This window comes from Pipistrellus kuhlii, unplaced genomic scaffold (genome assembly GCF_014108245.1).
Source record: "Pipistrellus kuhlii isolate mPipKuh1 unplaced genomic scaffold, mPipKuh1.p scaffold_m20_p_36, whole genome shotgun sequence".
In the NCBI taxonomy this organism is placed as follows: Eukaryota; Metazoa; Chordata; class Mammalia; order Chiroptera; family Vespertilionidae; genus Pipistrellus; species Pipistrellus kuhlii.
Window position 1 is genome coordinate 4,009,567 of NW_023425536.1, and position 18,993 is coordinate 4,028,559.

General features: G+C 42.7%; 1 protein-coding gene across 1 annotated transcript in view; it reads left to right on the plus strand.

Annotated features, from left to right (window-relative positions):
- The first annotated feature begins 263 nt into the window (after positions 1–263).
- The window catches only part of ZNF367 (zinc finger protein 367), a 28,154-nt gene continuing 9,424 nt past the window's right edge, over positions 264–18,993 (plus strand). The window contains exons 1-4 of the mRNA XM_036461342.2: positions 264–1,232; positions 10,167–10,317; positions 16,406–16,525; positions 17,810–17,948. Of these exons, the coding sequence (XP_036317235.1) occupies positions 831–1,232; positions 10,167–10,317; positions 16,406–16,525; positions 17,810–17,948 (812 nt within the window). The 5' untranslated portion in view covers positions 264–830. The remainder of the gene's footprint in view (positions 1,233–10,166; positions 10,318–16,405; positions 16,526–17,809; positions 17,949–18,993) is intronic.

Sequence of the window (18,993 nt, forward strand, 5' to 3'; positions counted from 1 at the left end):
GAGCCGAGCGTCGGGAGGAAGGGCCGGCCCCGGGGCCGCAGACCTTTAAACTCCGGGCGCGCGGGAACCACAGCCCAACAGCCACAGGCGGGCCACCTGCCAACAGCCGCCCCGGCCCCGCCTCTCGCCAAACGCTGTCCAATCAGCAACTCTCCAGCCACCGCCCCTGTCTGTCCCCGTCCCCGCGCGCCTCCGCCCCTGCGATCCGCCCCGGCCGGCGGGGGCGGGGCTCCCGGCGGGGTGTCGGGGCGAGCGCTGACGTCGCACGCTCCCCGGGAGTTTCGAACGCGGTTGGCCTCCAGGCCAGAAAAAACACAGGAGCGGCGGCCAATGGCTGGCCAGGAAGAACCCGCGCGCGGCCCCGGCCCCGCCCCGCCCGGCTGGAAAGAAATGCAGGACCGGCCATTGGCTGGCGTGACCTGTCAATTCTCGCTGCGGCCAGTGGGCAGGCGCCTCGCTGTGATTGGTTCCGCCCAGGCGCGAAATGTAACGCGGGAAAAGTCCGAGTGGGGACCGCTGCAGCAGGTTGTTATTTTGGGGGCTCGGCGGCGTGAGTTTTGCTTTCCTGTCCCCGCAAGCCGGGTCGCCCGCTGCTTCCCGCCTCTGCAGCCTACGAGCAAAGAGAGGAGAGCGGGCTTGCCCGGGGCTGGGGTCCGGCCCTGACCCCGGTGCCCGCCGAGCTGCCCGCTCCATCGCTGGCCGCCGCACAGGAGGATTCCGGGAAACGTCCGCGGCCATGAGCCCGCGGGACTGAGAGCCAGCGACTCGGAGCAGCGCGGGCAACAGGAGCGGAGGGCCGGCGGAGCTGCGTGTCGGGTCGGGGAAGGGCGATGATCCGGGGTGTGGAAGTGCCGATGGCGGACCACCCGCAGCCGCCGCCGCCGCCGCCCGTCATCTTCTGCCACGACTCCCCGAAGCGGGTGCTGGTGTCGGTCATCAGGACGACCCCGATCAAGGCCACGTGCGGCGGCGGAGGGGAGCCGGAGCCGCCGCCGCCGCTCATCCCCACCAGCCCCGGCTTCAGCGACTTCATGGTGTACCCGTGGCGCTGGGGCGAGAACGCGCACAACGTGACGCTCAGCCCGGGGGCCGCGGGGGGCGCCGCCTCGGCTGCCATGCCCGCTGCCGCCGCCCAGCGCCCGGGGCTCCGCGGCCGGGGCGCTCCTCACCCCGCCGCCTCCGGGGGCGAGGAAGAGGAGGAGGCGAGCAGCCCGGACAGCGGCCACCTCAAGGTGAGCGGGCGGGGCGGGGCGCGGGGCCGCGGGGCGGTTAACGGCGCGGCCGGGAGCTGGCGGCGCCCGCGGACGCGGCGGACGCGGCGAGTGGGGCGGGGCCGAGTTTAAAACGCGGAGCTGCCGGGCCGTGGCGGGGGCGGGGGCGGGTGACAGGCGCTGACGTCACTGCCGCGCGCCAAAAAGCGGCCCCCGCGGGGGGAGGGGGGGTTGGCGGGGCGGCGGCGCGGACGCGCGGGCGGGGCCGGGCGGCCCCAGCAGGTGCCGGGCACCGGCGCTGGGCCCGGGTCGTGGAGGCCGACAGCGGAGTCCGCCGTGCCCCCCGGAGCTCCTCGGGGTGCGGGAAGGAAGGGGGCTGCGCCGTTTGTGCTCCATCACCATGGATACCCGGCCCCGGCTCCGCCGAAGATGCCCTGAGGAGGCAGCCGGCGTGGGAGAAGGGACGTCGGGGAATCTTCGGCCACGGCACTCGGGCCCTCGCTGCCTTCCGTGCACCCAGCGAGCTGCTTTGCTAAGTGCTGAAGCACAGTGGCATGCGACACTGTTGTCGCTGACCTCGAATCGGTCGACTCTGAGAATGTTTAGAGCTGGGGAGGGTGACTGCCCGGTTCAAACCTACGTTCTACGGATGAGGCAGTTGAGGCTTAGGTAGAGCCTGGCGAAGGGACCTCCCCGCGGTCACTCCGCGAGGGCGTGGGAGAGCTGGGCCTGGGGTTGAGTTTCTGTGGCTCCTAACCCTGAAGCATGTGTTCGGGCTGCCTCTCTGCATACATGTACTTAGCTCTGTAGACTGTAAACTCCAGGAGGGCCGGGTCATTTCTCTTTGGTAGACTCTCCGACTTGAGTACCGTACACAGATGTTGAGAAAAGTAGTTCTGTAATGAATAAATGGTGCTACTCTTAAGTTACTATTCAGATTCTGTGTGTTAACTGGCCATATAAGATAAGCAGCTTGCCAAAGATAAAACAAGTAAATCATCTAGTGCAGTGTTTTTCAACCTTTTTTGGGCAAAGGCACACTTGTTTCATGAAAAAAATCACGAGGCACACCACCATTAGAAAATGTTAAAAAATTTAACTCTGTGCCTATATTGACTATATATAAAGTAATTCTCTTGAATAGGAATCAAATAAACACACAGAAAGTATTTTATAATTACTTTATTATGAAATATTAAGTAAACAAAATAGTGAAAAATTATAAAATTCTTGTCTTGTCTGCACCAGGCAACATGTGCCGCGGAACAGCGGTTGAAAAACGCTGATCTAGTGGTTAAGTACATCTGTATTGGCAAATACTGTATTTATAAATTGAAACACGTTTGATCATTTTACATTCAGTAGCAAAGATGTTGAAACTCCGTGTTGTTGGAGCCAAGGAAATTGATACACTTTGTGTTTCTAATGTCATTGTTATTAAAGAGCTATAAAGTTACAAACTATGAGCTTTGACACACTTCAACTCTTGAAGCTGCACTTCAGTAAAAGTTTGAACAAGCAGTAAAAATGTTCACAATAGTGTTGAGTGAGTTTTGAAGGAACCAACCACTGTTGGCTATTTCTAGGTAGCCCTTAGTAAGATGGATAGGTATCTGTGTGTGTGTGTGTGTGTGTGTGTGTGTGTGTGTGTTTTCTGGTATTTTAAAAACATTTTAGGTTATATGTTAAGCAACATAAAGGCATACATACACAGATACTTGTGGAAGATTTTGGAATTATTTCATTAATTATAACTGAATCTAATTTGGGATTACCCAAGAAGATTAATGTTATCATACACAAATGAAACCTGTATATATGTTTCTTTTGGCCTAAAACAGACTTATTTTCACACAAACCTTTTATAAAAGATGCTTACGCAGGTTTGGATTTTATTTCCACTTTGTCCACCTCTTTTAAGAGCTAAAAGATACTGGAAGAATGTGTAAAAGTGAAAAGGTAGTTTTATATTTATATTTCCTCAATCTTTCATATTGTAACTGTTTGATAAATTATTAGGTGAACTGATTCTAACTTGTCCTTTCATCAATGAACAATCCAAATACAACTCCAAATTTCACTCATTTAAGCTTCCTCACCTTGCAGGGGTGGGGTAGTTGGGGCACGGTGGGGGAGTCTGGATTATGCCTTATTTAAGGAAGTTACCTAGGATGATTTGTGATCATATTCTCTAAAACAGGGTGGCCCAGTCCCCTTTGTTTTCCTTCCTGAAAATACCCGTAGTTCTTCATCTCCACGTGAATCATACTGATTGAATCTGCCTACTTTTTGGGAAGATGGGAGACAAGTTTGCAATAAAGATGGTGCTAGTAGCACACTCCCCTCTACTTCCTTCTCAGTATGCTGATAGAGGCAACAAAGCTGTGGCTTTGAGAACAACATTTGTGTTCATTGTTGTCTGTTGCTGCTGCTCCCAAGCGAGGTGTCGTCCTGCACACCAGGCATCAGCTTCTGCTGTCTGTCTGCTCCCATCCAAAGCTGCTTCCCCTGCCTGTGGGGAGAACATCCATCGTCTGGCCACTTATTTTGGCCCCTAAACACCAGATTGCTTAGCACTTTTGTGGGCATAATTACATACTAACACTATCTTCTATGGAATTTTGGGAGGGAAGGGCAGGTCTGATTTCCCTTTGCCATAGGTACTCCAGGCCTCCCCACCTTGTGCCCTTGTACCCTCTACCCAGCTGCATTAATGAGGTTGCTTCTCCTCTGGCTTCTCTGTGCTTAGCCTCAGATACCATTCACCCTTCAGGACTGTCAGCTGCCTATCCTGCTTCCTTTTTCTATCGTCACCTGATCACCTGAACTCTTGAACTGTCTGATAGCTGATTAGTACAGAGCAATTACTACCGTATTAAACATAACCTATTAGCATAGTAGCTAAAGTCTGTTTTGAATGTTTTGAATTCCTTTCCCAATTTACCTTGTTTACTTGATGAAGGAGGAATTATGGAAAAGAGTCCCCAAGATTAGGATTAAGTTAATATCATATAGTAAGTGACAGAACTGATTGGGCCCTTCCAGAGCCCTTGCTCTTAATTCCTACATGATATTGCTCACATGTATAACATGTATGAATTGACATTAAGGGTTTCTTATATTTTTAATATTAAGCTAATTCAAGGAGACTTACCACATACTATTGATAACTGTCTATAGCTTAATGGAGATGCTTTATGAGAGTAGAAACAATAAAATAGATACATTAAAATTAAGACTTGGAAAGTTTTGCAGATAGGTGCAGGTGAGAGATAGAGTTAGGATGCAGGTGTGGGAGTCAGGAAATTTGTATCTAAATCTGATTTCGAAAGGGGAAATATGATAAATTATGTTTTCTCGTCACTGTACATATGCCTCTCTCTGGGACTGATTTTCCTTCTATGTTATTTGAGTACTAGATTTGAATTTTACTTTGTGTAAAAATGTGTCAAAGACTGTCTTTTAGTTTTTTAGTAATTACATGAATACCAGGTTTTAATACAAACTTATCTTTTAAAAGTGTTTTTATTGATTTCAGAAAGGAAGGGAGAGGGATAGAGAGATAAAAACATCAATGATGTTGATCCACTGCCTCCTGCATGCCCCCCTCTGGGGTAGAGCCTGCACCCGGGGCATGTGCCTCGATCAGAATTGAACGTGGGACCCACCCTTCAGTCCTCAGGCTGATGCTCTATCCACTGAGCCAAAGTAGCTAGGCCTTAATATAATTTAACATAACTGTTCCTAAAGCCTAAGTAAATGTGTACATTATGCTAAGTGGGTGAGAAATAACCCAAGTTTTATGAAATAACTTTAAAGTTAGTTGTTGACATTGAGAACTCAAATATTTATCAAGAAATAGTTTAGAAAACACTCAAAAGTCACTAATCTACCTCTAGAGGTATTGAGATTCTATTTAAAAAATTTACTGAATATGAAACATTCTTGGCAATTTAATCATCTTGCTTCTTTCTAGTAGCTTCTTTTGCTGCACTTGCTACATAATAGCAATGGTGTGTCTTAAAATTTGTTAATCTTTCCTTGCAAATCAAGCAGTCTCTGCAAAATTTCTCTCTTAAGCTATGGTATATTTGGTTGCTGATGAGACCCTTATTGTCAAAATGTACCTGGAAACGTTTTGTTATTGGTAAGGCCAAAATGAAAGAGGTTCTTTTTAAGTAGCACGGCTTATTTTTATATATATGGTTACAATGTGCTCTTTAGTTATTGCTTTTAGGGCATTAGAGCATTACTTACTTGCCTGGCCTAATTTTCTTAGTTCAGAGAATGCACTTAGTGGAGCCTTGTATATGGCTAAGATGTTGTATTTTTTAGCTATCTATTTCTCATCTGGGAAATATAAATGTATGGTTTGTAGCTGAAACAAGGTCTTAAAGAGTTGCCGAAAAGCAACCAAATGATTAACTTTTTAAAGTATATCTCCCTCCTTACTAAACATGTTTGCTTATTTACTTATTTTTACCAGAAACATTGAAAACAGAAATAGGTGATGTTAAAATGTTTTATATTAATGAACTGGTCAGCTATTTGAAATTGTAATAGCCGCCGCACATCCCAGCCAGCCCAGAGGTGCTGCCGTTCCTTTGGCCAGGACCTTACCAAAATGCCATTTCAAATAGAACACTCGATGGGAACCATGATGTTTACCTTTCACAAATTTCCTGGGAATAAGGGCTCTTTAACAAACAAGGACCAGAGAGTACTTGTGAGAAAGGAGTTCCCTGGGTTTTTGGAAAATCTCACAGTCCATGATGCTGTGGACAGACTAATGGAGGACATGGACCAGTGCCGAGACGGCAGAGCGGCTTCCAGAGCTGCTCTTACCTGCTTGGCCCCCATCGTTGCAGTGACTGTGTGTAGTTCACATGAAGCAGAAGGGAAAGAGGCGGGCAGCACTGAGCAGTTCTCCGCTCTGATAAGAGTTCTCACAATGGGTTGTTTAAGGAATCTCTGCCCCACAGCTTCCCCTTGTATACGGCTTTGATGAGCAGATTGGGATCCTTAGGAAATCTATACTAATATATTTAAAAGGCTAATATGCTAATATCTGACCTCGACTGTTCGACCAGTAGCTATGCTGTGCACTGACTAGTAGGGGGCAGACGCCCAATGCACAGGCATGGAAACATGGAACAGACTGATGAATCTCAGAGGAAACAGGGAGGGCAGGAAGAGATTAACCAAAGATCTTATATGCATACTGGAGGCCTGGTGCACGGATTCAGGTACCAGTGGGGTCCCTTGGCCTGGCCTGCGGGGGTGGGGCTGAAACTGGCAATCTGACATCCCCCGAGGGGTCCCGGATTGTGAGAGGGTGCAGGCAAGGCCGAGGGATCCCACTGGTATATGAATCCGTGCACCAGGCCTCTAGTGTACAAACAAAATCCTACTTCATTTGACAAGAGAAAGAAAAGCCACTTAAAGCTAGAGAAGCTTTTGATTTTTATATTGCTTGCATTCTCTTGCCCTCAGTAAACACATTTTTTATTTCCTAAAATAAAAAATAAAATAAAATAATTGGAATAATACACACACACACACACACACACACACACATATGTATATATTTAAACAATATCAGGAACCCTGGCTGGATAGCTTAATTAATTAGAGCATCTTTCAATTCACCAAGGTTGTGGGCTCAATCCCTAGTTGGTGTGATATAAGAATCAACCAATGAATGCATACATAAATGGAACAACAAATTGAAGTTTCTCCCCTTCCCTACCCCTCTCTCCCTCTCTTCTCCCCTTTCTTTTTCAATAAATATATATATTGGGAAAAGGATTTTTTCAAGCAGAGGAGTTGAAATCCTAAGTAAAAATCACTAAGTTTTTTAATTAAACTGATTTCATGTTACATTTCTTTGTTTGGCATTTTAAAAGCAATATTTAAAACAATTATTCATGATTTGACTATAATCAGCAACAGTCTTATAATTATTGTGGAGCAATAAGTGATGGCAACGGATTCTCTAATTTTATCCCAATCTTCCTTTGCTGATTCTGGATGAACAATTTTACCAAGAATAATGCTGCATGTATTGTAGCTAGTGAGGATTATAGCCAAGGAGATGAAAATATTTGATAATCATCAATAATTGTCAAATTGACTGCCTAATTTGAACTTAAACATTAGTAAGTCATAATTTGCAATTAGGACCTTGCAAATTCTGAGTTTCATTATAAATGGAAACTTAAGAACCATGTAGTGGCTTTTTGAAGCTTGTGCTCAAAAGTCACACAAGTAATTTGCACTCGCATGTTATTGGCCAAAGCGAGTTATATGGCCAGGTAGTCCTTATTGGGGCCCAAGTGAATGAGGGCAGTGAATATTTTCATAATAATATGACCTGCCATTGTGCCTTTGCACATTCCTTTTTTTTTAATTGTGGCAAAAAATACAACATGAAATGTATCATCTTAACCATTTTTCCTTTTCTTTTTAAAAAAAAATTATTTTATTGATTTTTTACAGAGAGGACGAGAGAGGGACAGAGAGTTAGAAACATTGATGAGAGAAAAACATCGATCAGCTGCCTCCTGCACGCCCCCTTCTGGGGATGTGCCCGCAACCAAGGTACATGCCCTTGACTGGAATGGAACCCGGGACCCCTCAGTCAGCTGATGCTCTATCCACTGAGCCAAACTGGTTTCGGCAATTTTAACCATTTTTCAGTGTTAACTATATATTACTGTGTAGTAGATCTCTAAAACTTTTTATCCTGTAAAACTGCAACATCCTATCCACTGAACTCTTTCTCCCTGCCCACAACCCCTGGCAACCACTATTCCACTTCCTGTTTCTAAAAGTTTGACTACTTTAGCTATGCCATGTAAGTGGAATCATGTAAAATTTGTCTTTTTGTGACTGGCTTATTTACCTGAGCATAATGTCAAGGTTCATCTATGTTGTAACATATGGCGGGATTGAAGGCTGAATCCCATTGTATATACCATATTTCTTTATCCATTCATCTGTCAGTACACACTTAGGTTGCTTCCACCTCTTGGCTGTTGTGGAAATAGATTTTAATGTCTAAAGAAATTTTAAAACATGATTTATTCTGTAAGGTCATTTATGTTGTAATTGAGCTTTTCAAGTAAATGTTTATAAAGTGTAATTCATGGATCTGGAGAGCATTATGCATGCTAAGTGAAATAAGGCAGTAAGAGAAAGAAAAATACCATATGATTGCATTCATAGGTGGTCCAAGATGGCTGCCACCATGTGGACACAGATAGCCGCCACAATATGGCCTGCAGGGGAGGGCAGTTGTGGGTGATCAGGCCAGCAGGGGAGGACAGTTGGGAGGCACCAGGCCTACAGGGAGGATAGTTGGGGGGACCAGGCCTCAGGGGAGGACAGGAGCAATCAGGCTGGCAGGGGAGTGGTTAGGGGGTGATCAGGCAGGCAGGCAGAAGCAGTCAGGGGCAGTCAGGCAGGGAGGTAGGCAGGCGAGTGGTTGGGAGCCAGCAGTCCTGGGATTGTGAGAGGGATTGGTGGGATCGGACCTAAATGGGCAGTCAGTCATCTCTCAAGGGGTTCCAGATTGGAGAGGGTGCAGGTGGGGCTGAGGGGCATCCCCTGCCGAGTGCCCCCTCCCTCGCCCGGATTTCGTGCACCAGGCCTCTAGTTTAAGTTGACTTATTTTCAAATTTGCTAACTTTTTTCTTTTTGCCCTTTCAAATCTGCCATTAGTGATTTCTAGTCAAAATTTTCATTTTAGTTATTGTACTTTTTAGTTCCAGAATTTCTACTTAAAAAGATAATTTTTGTTTCTTTATTGATATTCTCTATTTGTTGAGTGTTCTCCTGATTTCTTGTTATTCCTTGTCCATTTAAAGTTTTTCTCTAGTAACACCAATGTCTATTTCTATTTTTCCTCTATATGGACCATGCTTTCTTTCTTTTCTTTTCTTTTTTTTTTTTTTTTTGCATGCTTTATAATATTTTGTTGAAAACTGGATGTTTTAAATTTTATAACGTGGTATCTCTTAAAATCATTATTTTCTCTCAGTTTCTTTTGTTTGCTGTGGATTCTAGTTGTCTGGCAAGTTTTCTGGACTCTTTTTGAAAACTGTTTTGTTATGTTTGTTCTTTAAAGTCTGTTTCTTTAGCTTGTGATCAGCTCATCTTTTGAGAGAGATCTCCTAAAAGCCTGGAGCCAAAAAAAGAAAGGAAAAAACTTGTAATTGTTGCAGAATGGCTCTGTATCAGCTCTTTCTCAAAGCTGAGCCGCACTGTTTACAACTCTGCCTCGGTCTTCATTTCCTGCTTGTGTTGAGCCTAACATCAGCCAAAGGTGAAAGCTTCGCGCCTCTTTAGGCATGCTTCCCACCCTGGGCTTTCTAAATTCCACTCTTTAGGATTCAAGGGCACTTTCCAATGCCCCAGTTTCCCAAAGAAACTCTCCCCAGTGTTTCCTCCCAGGCTTTGGCATATTTGTTTGCCTCAGTTGAATTATTTTGCCCCAGGTGGCAGCACATTGTCATTTGTCTCACAGAGGTTTTGAATAGCACTGTTATACCCCAGAGAGTTCTAAGTTAGAATAAAGACACCTTGCCTCAGTCCTTCAGGTCAAACAGACACAATTCTTTCATAATGTCTGCTCGGCTCTCTGGAGCCAGGGACTAAGTTCTCATACTGAGAATGAAAGCTGCTGTCTTCAAGACCACTGCGTAGTAAGAAAAGGGCAAGTACAAAATGCTGTAAAGCTTTCCTGCTATTTCACGTTGCCTTTTTCTGGACTCAGTGTTCGTTGAGTGGCTGTGATTTCCTGGAGTTGTTATGAAGAGTTTTGAAGTAAGGAGTTTTGAAGTTGGAGTGTTCGTTGAGTGGCTGTGATTTCCTGGAGTTGTTAATTTATTATGATATTTGCTATAATGAGTGGAGTCCAAGACATATAATAATGTTTATACAAATTGTTTACAGGATGGGATTCGGCGTGGTAGACCCAGAGCAGATACTGTCCGGGATTTAATAAATGAAGGAGAGCATTCGTCCAGCAGAATTCGTTGTAACATCTGTAATAGGGTGTTTCCACGGGAGAAATCGCTTCAGGCTCACAAAAGGACTCATACAGGTAGGTTGAGCAAATTTTAGAGAATGTCAAAAATAATACCCAACTGAAAGCAGATTTGATGTTTGGGCTTATAAATTAATTTTTTAAGTTGCCTTATATTTTCTCATTGTAGTTTTTTTTTTTAAACAGGCACTGTGTATGTTATAGGTCCAAGGTGTGTGGGTCTGATACTTCAAAAGAAAGGCCAATATTCAATGGATCAGAGTTTTGAAGTAAGGAAAGGTTTATTGATCGAGAAAGCCTGGCTTGAGAAGATGAACTAATTATCAAATCCATTTTAAGAAGAATCTGGAATTCAGGCATCTTCTATTATTAAGGGAAGGGAGGAGGGGCAAGACAAGGGTGGGTGTAGGCAGGTAGATGTTGAAAGGGAACAAGGAAGAGTAAAATTTCCCAATCCCTTTGTTCCCAGTTGGTCCTGGTCCATTAACACCCACCCCTCCACAACCCCACTGATCTGAGCTCTGAGTCCAGTTGTGGAGGCTCCTGTGAATTGTACATATTTCCTACCTCTTGGGGGGGTGGGGAAGCACACTTGCAAAAAGGGGCTGCTTTTGCAAAAACTCTAGCTCAGTTGGTTAGAGCATAGTCCTCGTCGCTATGCCAAGGTTGTGGGTTTGGTTGCCGGTCAGGGCATGTACAAGAATCAACCAATGAATGCATAAATAAGCGGAGCAACAATGTTTCTCTTTCTCGCAAATCAATAAATAAAAATTTAAAAAGAAACAACCCAAAACCGCAAGCAGAATTTCTCTAGTTAATTGTCTTATCTATAGCAGGAGCAGTTAGCTGAAGGCCAAAAGAGAAAGGAATCATTTCACTGTTACAGGTAGTCAGTTTATTGTTTGGTGGAAAGTGATGGCTTTCTGAACCAGGTGACTTCTAAAGTTATAGGGCAATTAATATAGTAGTCAGAGGAATGTTATTACTATATTTAGTGTTATCCTTCTACCTATCTGAGTTTTACTTGATAGCCCCTTGTCTGTATAATTGTTTAAACTAACTTGTAGGCCATATACTAAAATAGTAATTGCCAAATTTTTAATAAAATTTCCAGAGCCCTCAGTATGCCATGCAAGTGTTTGACCTAGCCATTAAATCCAAGGTGAAGCATAACTTTTCAGAATTAATGTATTATAGGCAGCTGTTTCAAGACTAACACATCCTATTTGTGTAGAGGAATGATACTTGCATTTAAAATACCAAATAGAAAGAGAGCAAAAAATATAGCATCTTTGCTCTTTACAGAGAAAGGAGGCCTCAGAAGGAGCCTTATGGTTCTAGCATGTTATCTAATAGTTCACAGTTGAGCAGACTGAGGTACCAAAAAGCAAATACCACTGCTTACACCCTCTCCTGTGCTGCAGTCGTAGTTCTGTTGGCCCCTGGAGTAGTACGCGTGCCTCGTCTGAGATGGGCAGTGTGTGTGAAGTACACTTGAATGAAAAAAAGATAATAAATGATGTCATACTGAAATGATACTGATTACATACTGAAATGATAATATATTACATATGTTGGGCTAAATTAAATAAACTATCATAATTAATTTTACTTGTTTTTCCTTCCTTTTTAATGTGGCTACCAGAAGTAATTTATACTTTATTTGTGTTGGGCACTACTGGTCTGACATTTGGGTTTTTAACTCTTAGTCCCCTATTTTTCCACTGTTTTTATGGTCATCACCTACTTTTTTAGATTTTGAAAAGACGTATTTAATGTTACACTAGAATACAGCTAAATCCTTAGATAAATTCCTGAAAAAGGATACAATTTAAATTTTGAATCATGAGCTATGGTGTCCCAAGAAATTTTGACTATGAACCATTCAGTAAAATAAGTATCTGATTTTGAGATTTTAAAAAAAAAATCTTCACTTGAAGATATGTTTTCATTGATTTTTTATTTTATTTTATTTTATTTATTTATTTTTTTTTTTAGAGGGGGGAAAAAAAGGGACAGGTGAGAGAAGTGTGAGAGAAGAGAGAGAAACATTGATCTGTTGCCTCCCATATGTGCCCTACTCATGACAACCCAAAATTTAGGTATGTGGCCTGACTCCCAACCTTTTGGTGTATGGGACAATGCTCCACCAACTAAGCCACCAGAAGGTAGTTGTTATGACAAAATTCTGCACTGGCCAGGGCAGCATTTTTGTATTTTTAAAAAACCTGAAAAATGGTGGCAGGGTAGGAGGATGCTGCATGGACATGTCTCCCAGGAACAAGTTGGAATTAAAACAAATACGGAAAGGCTTCCAGAATAATCAAACTCACAGGAGAGAACCCTGATACCCAAGGACCGAAGGTGGAGACAGAACAGAGACTGGTAGAAAGGGTGGAGGGGTGAAAGGGCTGGCCCCCACAGATGGTAACTGAAGTCCTGGAGAACTGTTTCAACTGGGGCGGGGAGCCGCTGAGAACTCTGGGATCTCATCCTGAAGTTTGGCTCCCCAGCAGAGAGCACCAAACTGAGGAGGGTACTTATATAACAACTAGCTGTGAAAAGCAATGGGGTGTGGTTTGTCAGGGAGTGGTAGCTGAAAGTTTGGGCACCCTCTTAAAGGGCCAGTACACAAAAATTCCCTATGGAGCTACCCACCTTGTACTCTGGCAGAAGGAGAGTGAAGTGGACTGGAGCTGTCAGAGCAGAAGCCAGGCCTGGGAACTCAAGGGGTAGAGCTCAAGAAGGCAGACAACCCAAGTTTCCTAGGCTGAGGCATTGCCTCACATAGCAGAGGACATCTTTCCCACAAAGACATATGCCTCTCCTATGGAGAAGACAGTCAATACACCCTATTGAAAAACTCCTTGCCCCGAGGCCACTTAAGAGACTAAAAGTAACAATTAGCCTCACCCTGTTGAAAAAAAGTCTCTGCTATACCTGAGGACGATTGCCTGGGGCAATTCAAGTCAGAATCCCATTTAGTCTATAGACTTGTGGTCTCTGGAATCTTTGAGTCTTTGCCTGGTCCAATTAGTCAGAAACAGCTTTTAACACTGTCCTGCACTAGAGATTGAGAGGTATAGAGGATCTACCTAATACATAGTCACAAACCCAGACAAACAAAATGAAGAAACAAAGAAACAACTCCCAAATGAAAGAACTTTCAAATTCTCCAGAAGAGATAAATGAAATAGAGATAAGAAATTTATCTGAAACAGAGTTCAAAATAATGATGTTAAAAATACTCAACAGTATGAAAAAAGATACAGTAACTGAAAAAAGAACAATCTGACATAAAGAATGACAACACAAATAAAGAACACATTGGGAGGAATACACTGCAGATTAGGGGAAACTGAGTATCAGTGAATTCTAATCAGTGAATTAGAAGACAGAATTGAAAATATCACTCAATTAGAGAACCAAAAAACAAAAAACAATTAAAAAACAGAAGGACAAATGACTCATATGTAATACCTTAATAAAGAAATAACAAAACAAAACAAAAGAAACAGGAAAAAAGCTTAAGGGAGCTGTGAGACAATGTGAAACCTAACAATATTAGAATAGCAGATGTGCCAGAAGAGGCAGAAAAAGAGAAAGGAATATAAAAAGTGTTTGAAGAAATAATGGTAGAAAACTTCCCTAACCTCGTAAAGGAAAAAATCATATAAGTTCAGGAGGCACAGAGAACCCAAACAAGAAGAACCCACATCCAGACACATCATAATTAAAATGTCAAAAATTAAAGACAAAGAATATTAAAGGCTGCAAGAGAAAAGAAAACTGTTACCTACAAAGGAGTTGCTATAAGGCTGACACCTGGTTTCTCCTCAGAAACTCTACATGCCAGAAGGGAATGGCATGAGGTCCAAAAGGAAATATAAAGCAAGAATCTGAGACCAAGATTACTATATCCAGCAAGGCATCATTCAAAATAGATGGCTAAATAAAGAGCTTCCCAGACAAAAAAAGGCTAAAGGAGTTCATCATCACCAAGCCAGATAATAAGAAATACTTAAGGATTGCTGAGAAGAAACAGAGAGAAACTTAGCCATACAGAATTAAAATGGCTATACACTGAGTGGCCAGATTATTATGACCAGCTGATGTTTGTAGGCAAATTAGCCATATACTCCATCGTATGGGATATGGAAGTTGAAGGCCTGTTCAAACACCTTTGCTGTCTACAGTTACCATGATAAAACATCTCCAATTCGCACAGGAACATGAGGATTGGACAGTCGAGCATTGGAAAAAAGTCATGTGGTCCAATGAATCACATTTCCAATTGCATCATGCAGATGGCAGAGTGAGAATTTTGTGGAAACAGCATGAAAGTATGCACCCCCACATGCATGAGTACAACCCTTCAAGCGGGTGGGGGCAGTGTTATGGTTTGGGGCATGTTTTCCTGGAATGATCTAGGCCTTTTAATTTGTGTGGAACAATGTCTGAATGGTACAACATACCTAAGTATCATTGCTGATCAAGTTCATCCTATCATGTTGATGGCGTATCCCAGTGGTTGGCAAACCTCATTAGTCAACAGAGCCAAATACCAACAGTACAGCGATTGAAATTTCTTTTGAGAGCCCAATTTTTTTAAACTTCACCTTCTTCTAACGCCACTTGTTCAAAATAGACTCGCCCAGGCCATGGTATTTTGTGGAAGAGCCACACTCAAGGGGCTAAAGAGCTGCATGTGGCTCGAGAGCAGCAATTTGCCAATCGTGGACATATCCCAATGGAGATGGCTTCTTCTAACAAGACAGTGCTCCATATCATGGTGCTCATATTGTGCAGGAGTGGTTTCAAGAACATGAGGGAGACTTTACCTTGCTTAGGTGACCACAATCACCAGATCTCAATCCAATTGAGCATTTGTAGGATGAAGTTAAAAGAGCCATCAGGCAGCTGGTTCCACAACCATCAGATCTCACAGAACTGGGCAGTGCTATTCATCAGGCATGGTGTCAGATTCCTCGCATCACCTTTCAACATCTCTGGAGTCAATGCCAAGAAGAATCGCCACAGTATTGCAGGCAAAAGATGGCCTAGCAAATTATTGATGGGGTGGTTATAATATATTGTCCCTCAGTATATGTATATGTATATGTATATGTATATGTATATGTATATGTATGTATATATACATGTGTGTGTGTGTGTGTGTGTGTGTGTGTGTGTGTGTATATATATATATATATATATATATATATATATACATATATGAGGCCCAGTGCATGAATTTGTGCATGGGTGGGGTCTGGCCAGCATGGACAGAGGGAGGGGACATGGGCAGTTGGCCAGCCTGCCTGCTGATCCAACTCCTGTTGGAGGGGACAATTGGCATATTAGCCTTTTATTATATAGGATATACACTGAGTGGCCAGATTATTATTCAGAGATCATAATAATCTGGCCACTCAGTATAAATAAATACCTCTCAATAACAACCCTAAACGTATATGGATTAATGCTCCAATCAAAAGGTGTAGGGTAGCTGAATGGATACAAAAATATTATCCCACTATATGCTGTCTACACCTCAAAACCCACCTCAAAACAAAAGAGACACACAGGATGAATATGTAAGGCTGGAAAAAAATGTTTCCATGCAAATGGAAAAGAAAAAGAAAATCTGGAGTAGCAGTATTCATAACTGTGGACAGCTGCTTCAGACCATGGAGTGCTGTCTAGCATTTTCATTTGCAGTTCTGGAGAGGCTGGAGTGTTTTATTGTTGTTTGGTGGCATGACCTTTATTGGGGTGGGGAACGTCTGGTTCCCGGGCTGTGTAAGGCCCCGAGAAATCATTTGGTCTGGTCCTGCCAAGGCAACCCAAGGCAGGACTCAAAATTCAATAAATCTAGAAGCTTTTTTCATAACAACATAAATTTATATTATGTGAATGATATTATAAATAACCAAATGGCCCTTGGCAGAAAAAAGGTTCCCCACCTCTGATCTATATAAAGGTTGATTCTCACCCCCTGCCCCTTATTCTGTTTTTCCTCATTTTTTTTATTAAGGTATCATATGTGTACGTATCTTACCATTGCTCTCCCCCTGCCCCCCTGATCCATGCCCCTTCTTCTAACCTTATTTTCTCAGAAATAATATATCACATTTCTTTATAGGTGAGAGACCCTACCTGTGTGACTATCCAGACTGTGGCAAAGCATTTGTTCAAAGTGGACAGCTCAAAACGCATCAGCGCCTTCACACGGGAGAAAAACCTTTTGTTTGTTCAGAAAATGGTATGATGTTAGGAGTTAAGTTTATGTAATAATTAGTAGTGAGTTAGTAGTTAGAAAATATAATTTGCTTGAATTTTTTGGGGAGGAGATTTTTTTTTTTTTTTAATTCAGATTTAGAAAACACCATGTTTAATTTCTAGGGATAGATTTATTTTTAAAATATTATTTTCAGGTGAAAATCTTAAAAAGCAAATAAAAATCCTATATTCAGTTGAAGGCAATAGAAAAATATATGAAAGTAAATACTGCCTTTAGAGTAAGCTTTTACTTTGATTTTAAACACTTTACCTATTAAATTCAAGAAAGCATATTGTCTGCGTTTTCAGTGAAGGGGAAACTCCTGTCTTAACATGCCACTCACTGTTAGTAATTGCGTGTCACTTTTCCGAAGTGATTTTCTTTCTTTTTTTTTTTCTAAAAAATATATTTTATTGATTTTTTACGGAGAGGAAGGGAGAGAGAGAGTTAGAAACGTCAATGAAAGAGAAACATTGACCAGCTGCCTCCTGCACACCCTCCACCAGGGATGTGCCCGCAACCAATGTACATGCCCTTGACTGGAATCGAACCTGGGACCTTTCAGTCCGCAGACCGACACTCTACCACTGAGCCAAACCGGTTTTGGCTGAAGTGATTTTCTTAATCTCTTATCACAGTTTCTTAAGATGTTTTTCTTGTGCATATTTTTATGCAGTTACAAAAATGCAATGCAGTTTTGTTTTGTAGCTCTATGGTTTTATTATTGTCAGTTATAGATGTCTTCAGGCTTTTTCATCTAGTGAATTTGCTGAAGCATATACTAATTATATCTGGATTTCTGCCCTAACCCCTACATTGTTCAAGAGTCAGCTGTATACACTGATTGCCTTATTGTTTAATACTGAATATTTAATTTGTTTTAAAAATTGTTACCCACAAAGCTAAAGGTCATGTTTTCCTACTTAAACTTTGTTAAAACTTTGTTCATATTTGGGGATGTTGCCTTATGAGAGAGCCTGAGAATAGAATCCCAGGGTCAGAGGATTTGACCATATTTATGACTCATGCAAATGAGTCACTTCCCAGTGGGGTTGCATGCATTTATAACGCAATGACCAAGCTATGAAACACTAGCGCCCGTTCCCCTCATGAGCATTGATAAAATACTGTGCTTAGGGTTTTATCCCTCCCCGTTATAGAATGCTGTCTCAATGTCTTTCTTAGTTTCCTGGTTACCAGTGAAACGACGTTTCCCATGTCTGCCGCAGATCCCAATTCTAATGCGCGTCCCCCTCTGCTTTGCAGGCTGTCTGAGCAGGTTCACCCACGCCAACCGCCATTGTCCCAAGCACCCGTACGCCAGGCTGAAGCGGGAGGAGCCCACCGATGCTCTCACCAAGCACCAGGCTGTGGACAACCAGGCCGCTGCCGAGTGGCTGGCAAAGTAAGGCTCTCCCTGGACCACTGCCACCCCGCGCGCGGGCTGCTGTGGGGACTTCCGAAATTCCCTCATTTTAAATACGTTACTTCTGTACACGTTTATGAAATAACTTGAAATGCTGCTTTATTTTCTTAAGCCACAGAATTGTTAGGAGTGTTATTAGGACGGTGTATGATAGAAAACTGTATGATATTCATTAGTCTTGAGTGCCCATACCACAATTTATTTTGAAAGCAAGAGTTTTCCCTCATTTAAAAAGAATATTTAATACACATTTCATTTGTGTTTAGTGTAACCCCTCTTCATTTTCTTATATTGGAATTAGATTTGTGCTGATTATTATGGGGATATAGGTAATATCCATATTTTCCCATATCTATAGCTACAGATATAGTATGTGGATAGAGCTCTATATAGAGAGATGTTTCTAGAATCACCCAGTTTAATTTTTTAAAATAAATTTCTTTATTGATTAAGGTATTACATATGTGTCCTTATTCCTCCATTACTCCACAATCCCCCCCACTCATGCCCTCACCCCCTTGGTGTCTGTATCTATTGATTAGGTCCATATGCATGCATATAAGTCCTTTGGTTGATCTCACCCCGTTATCCCCACCTTCCCCTACCTTCCCTCCGAGGTTTGATGGTATGATCAATGTTTCTCTGTCTCTGGAACTGTTTTTGTTCATCATTTTATGTTCATTATATTCCACAAATGAGTGAGATCACGTAATACTTATCTTTCTCTGACTGGCTTATTTCACTTAGCATAATGCTCTCCAGTTCCATTCATGTTGTTGCAAATGGTAGGAATTCCTTCTTTTTTAGCGCAGCATTGTGTAGATGTACCACAATTTTTTAATCTACTCATCTGCTAATGGGCACTTAAGCTGTTTCCAAATCTTAGCTATTGTAAATTGTGCTGCTATGAACATAGGGGTGCATATATCCTTTCTGATCAGTGTTTCTAGTTTCTTGGGATATATTCCTAGAAGGATATTACTGGATCAAATGGGAATTCCAGTTTTAGGTTTTTGAGGAAATC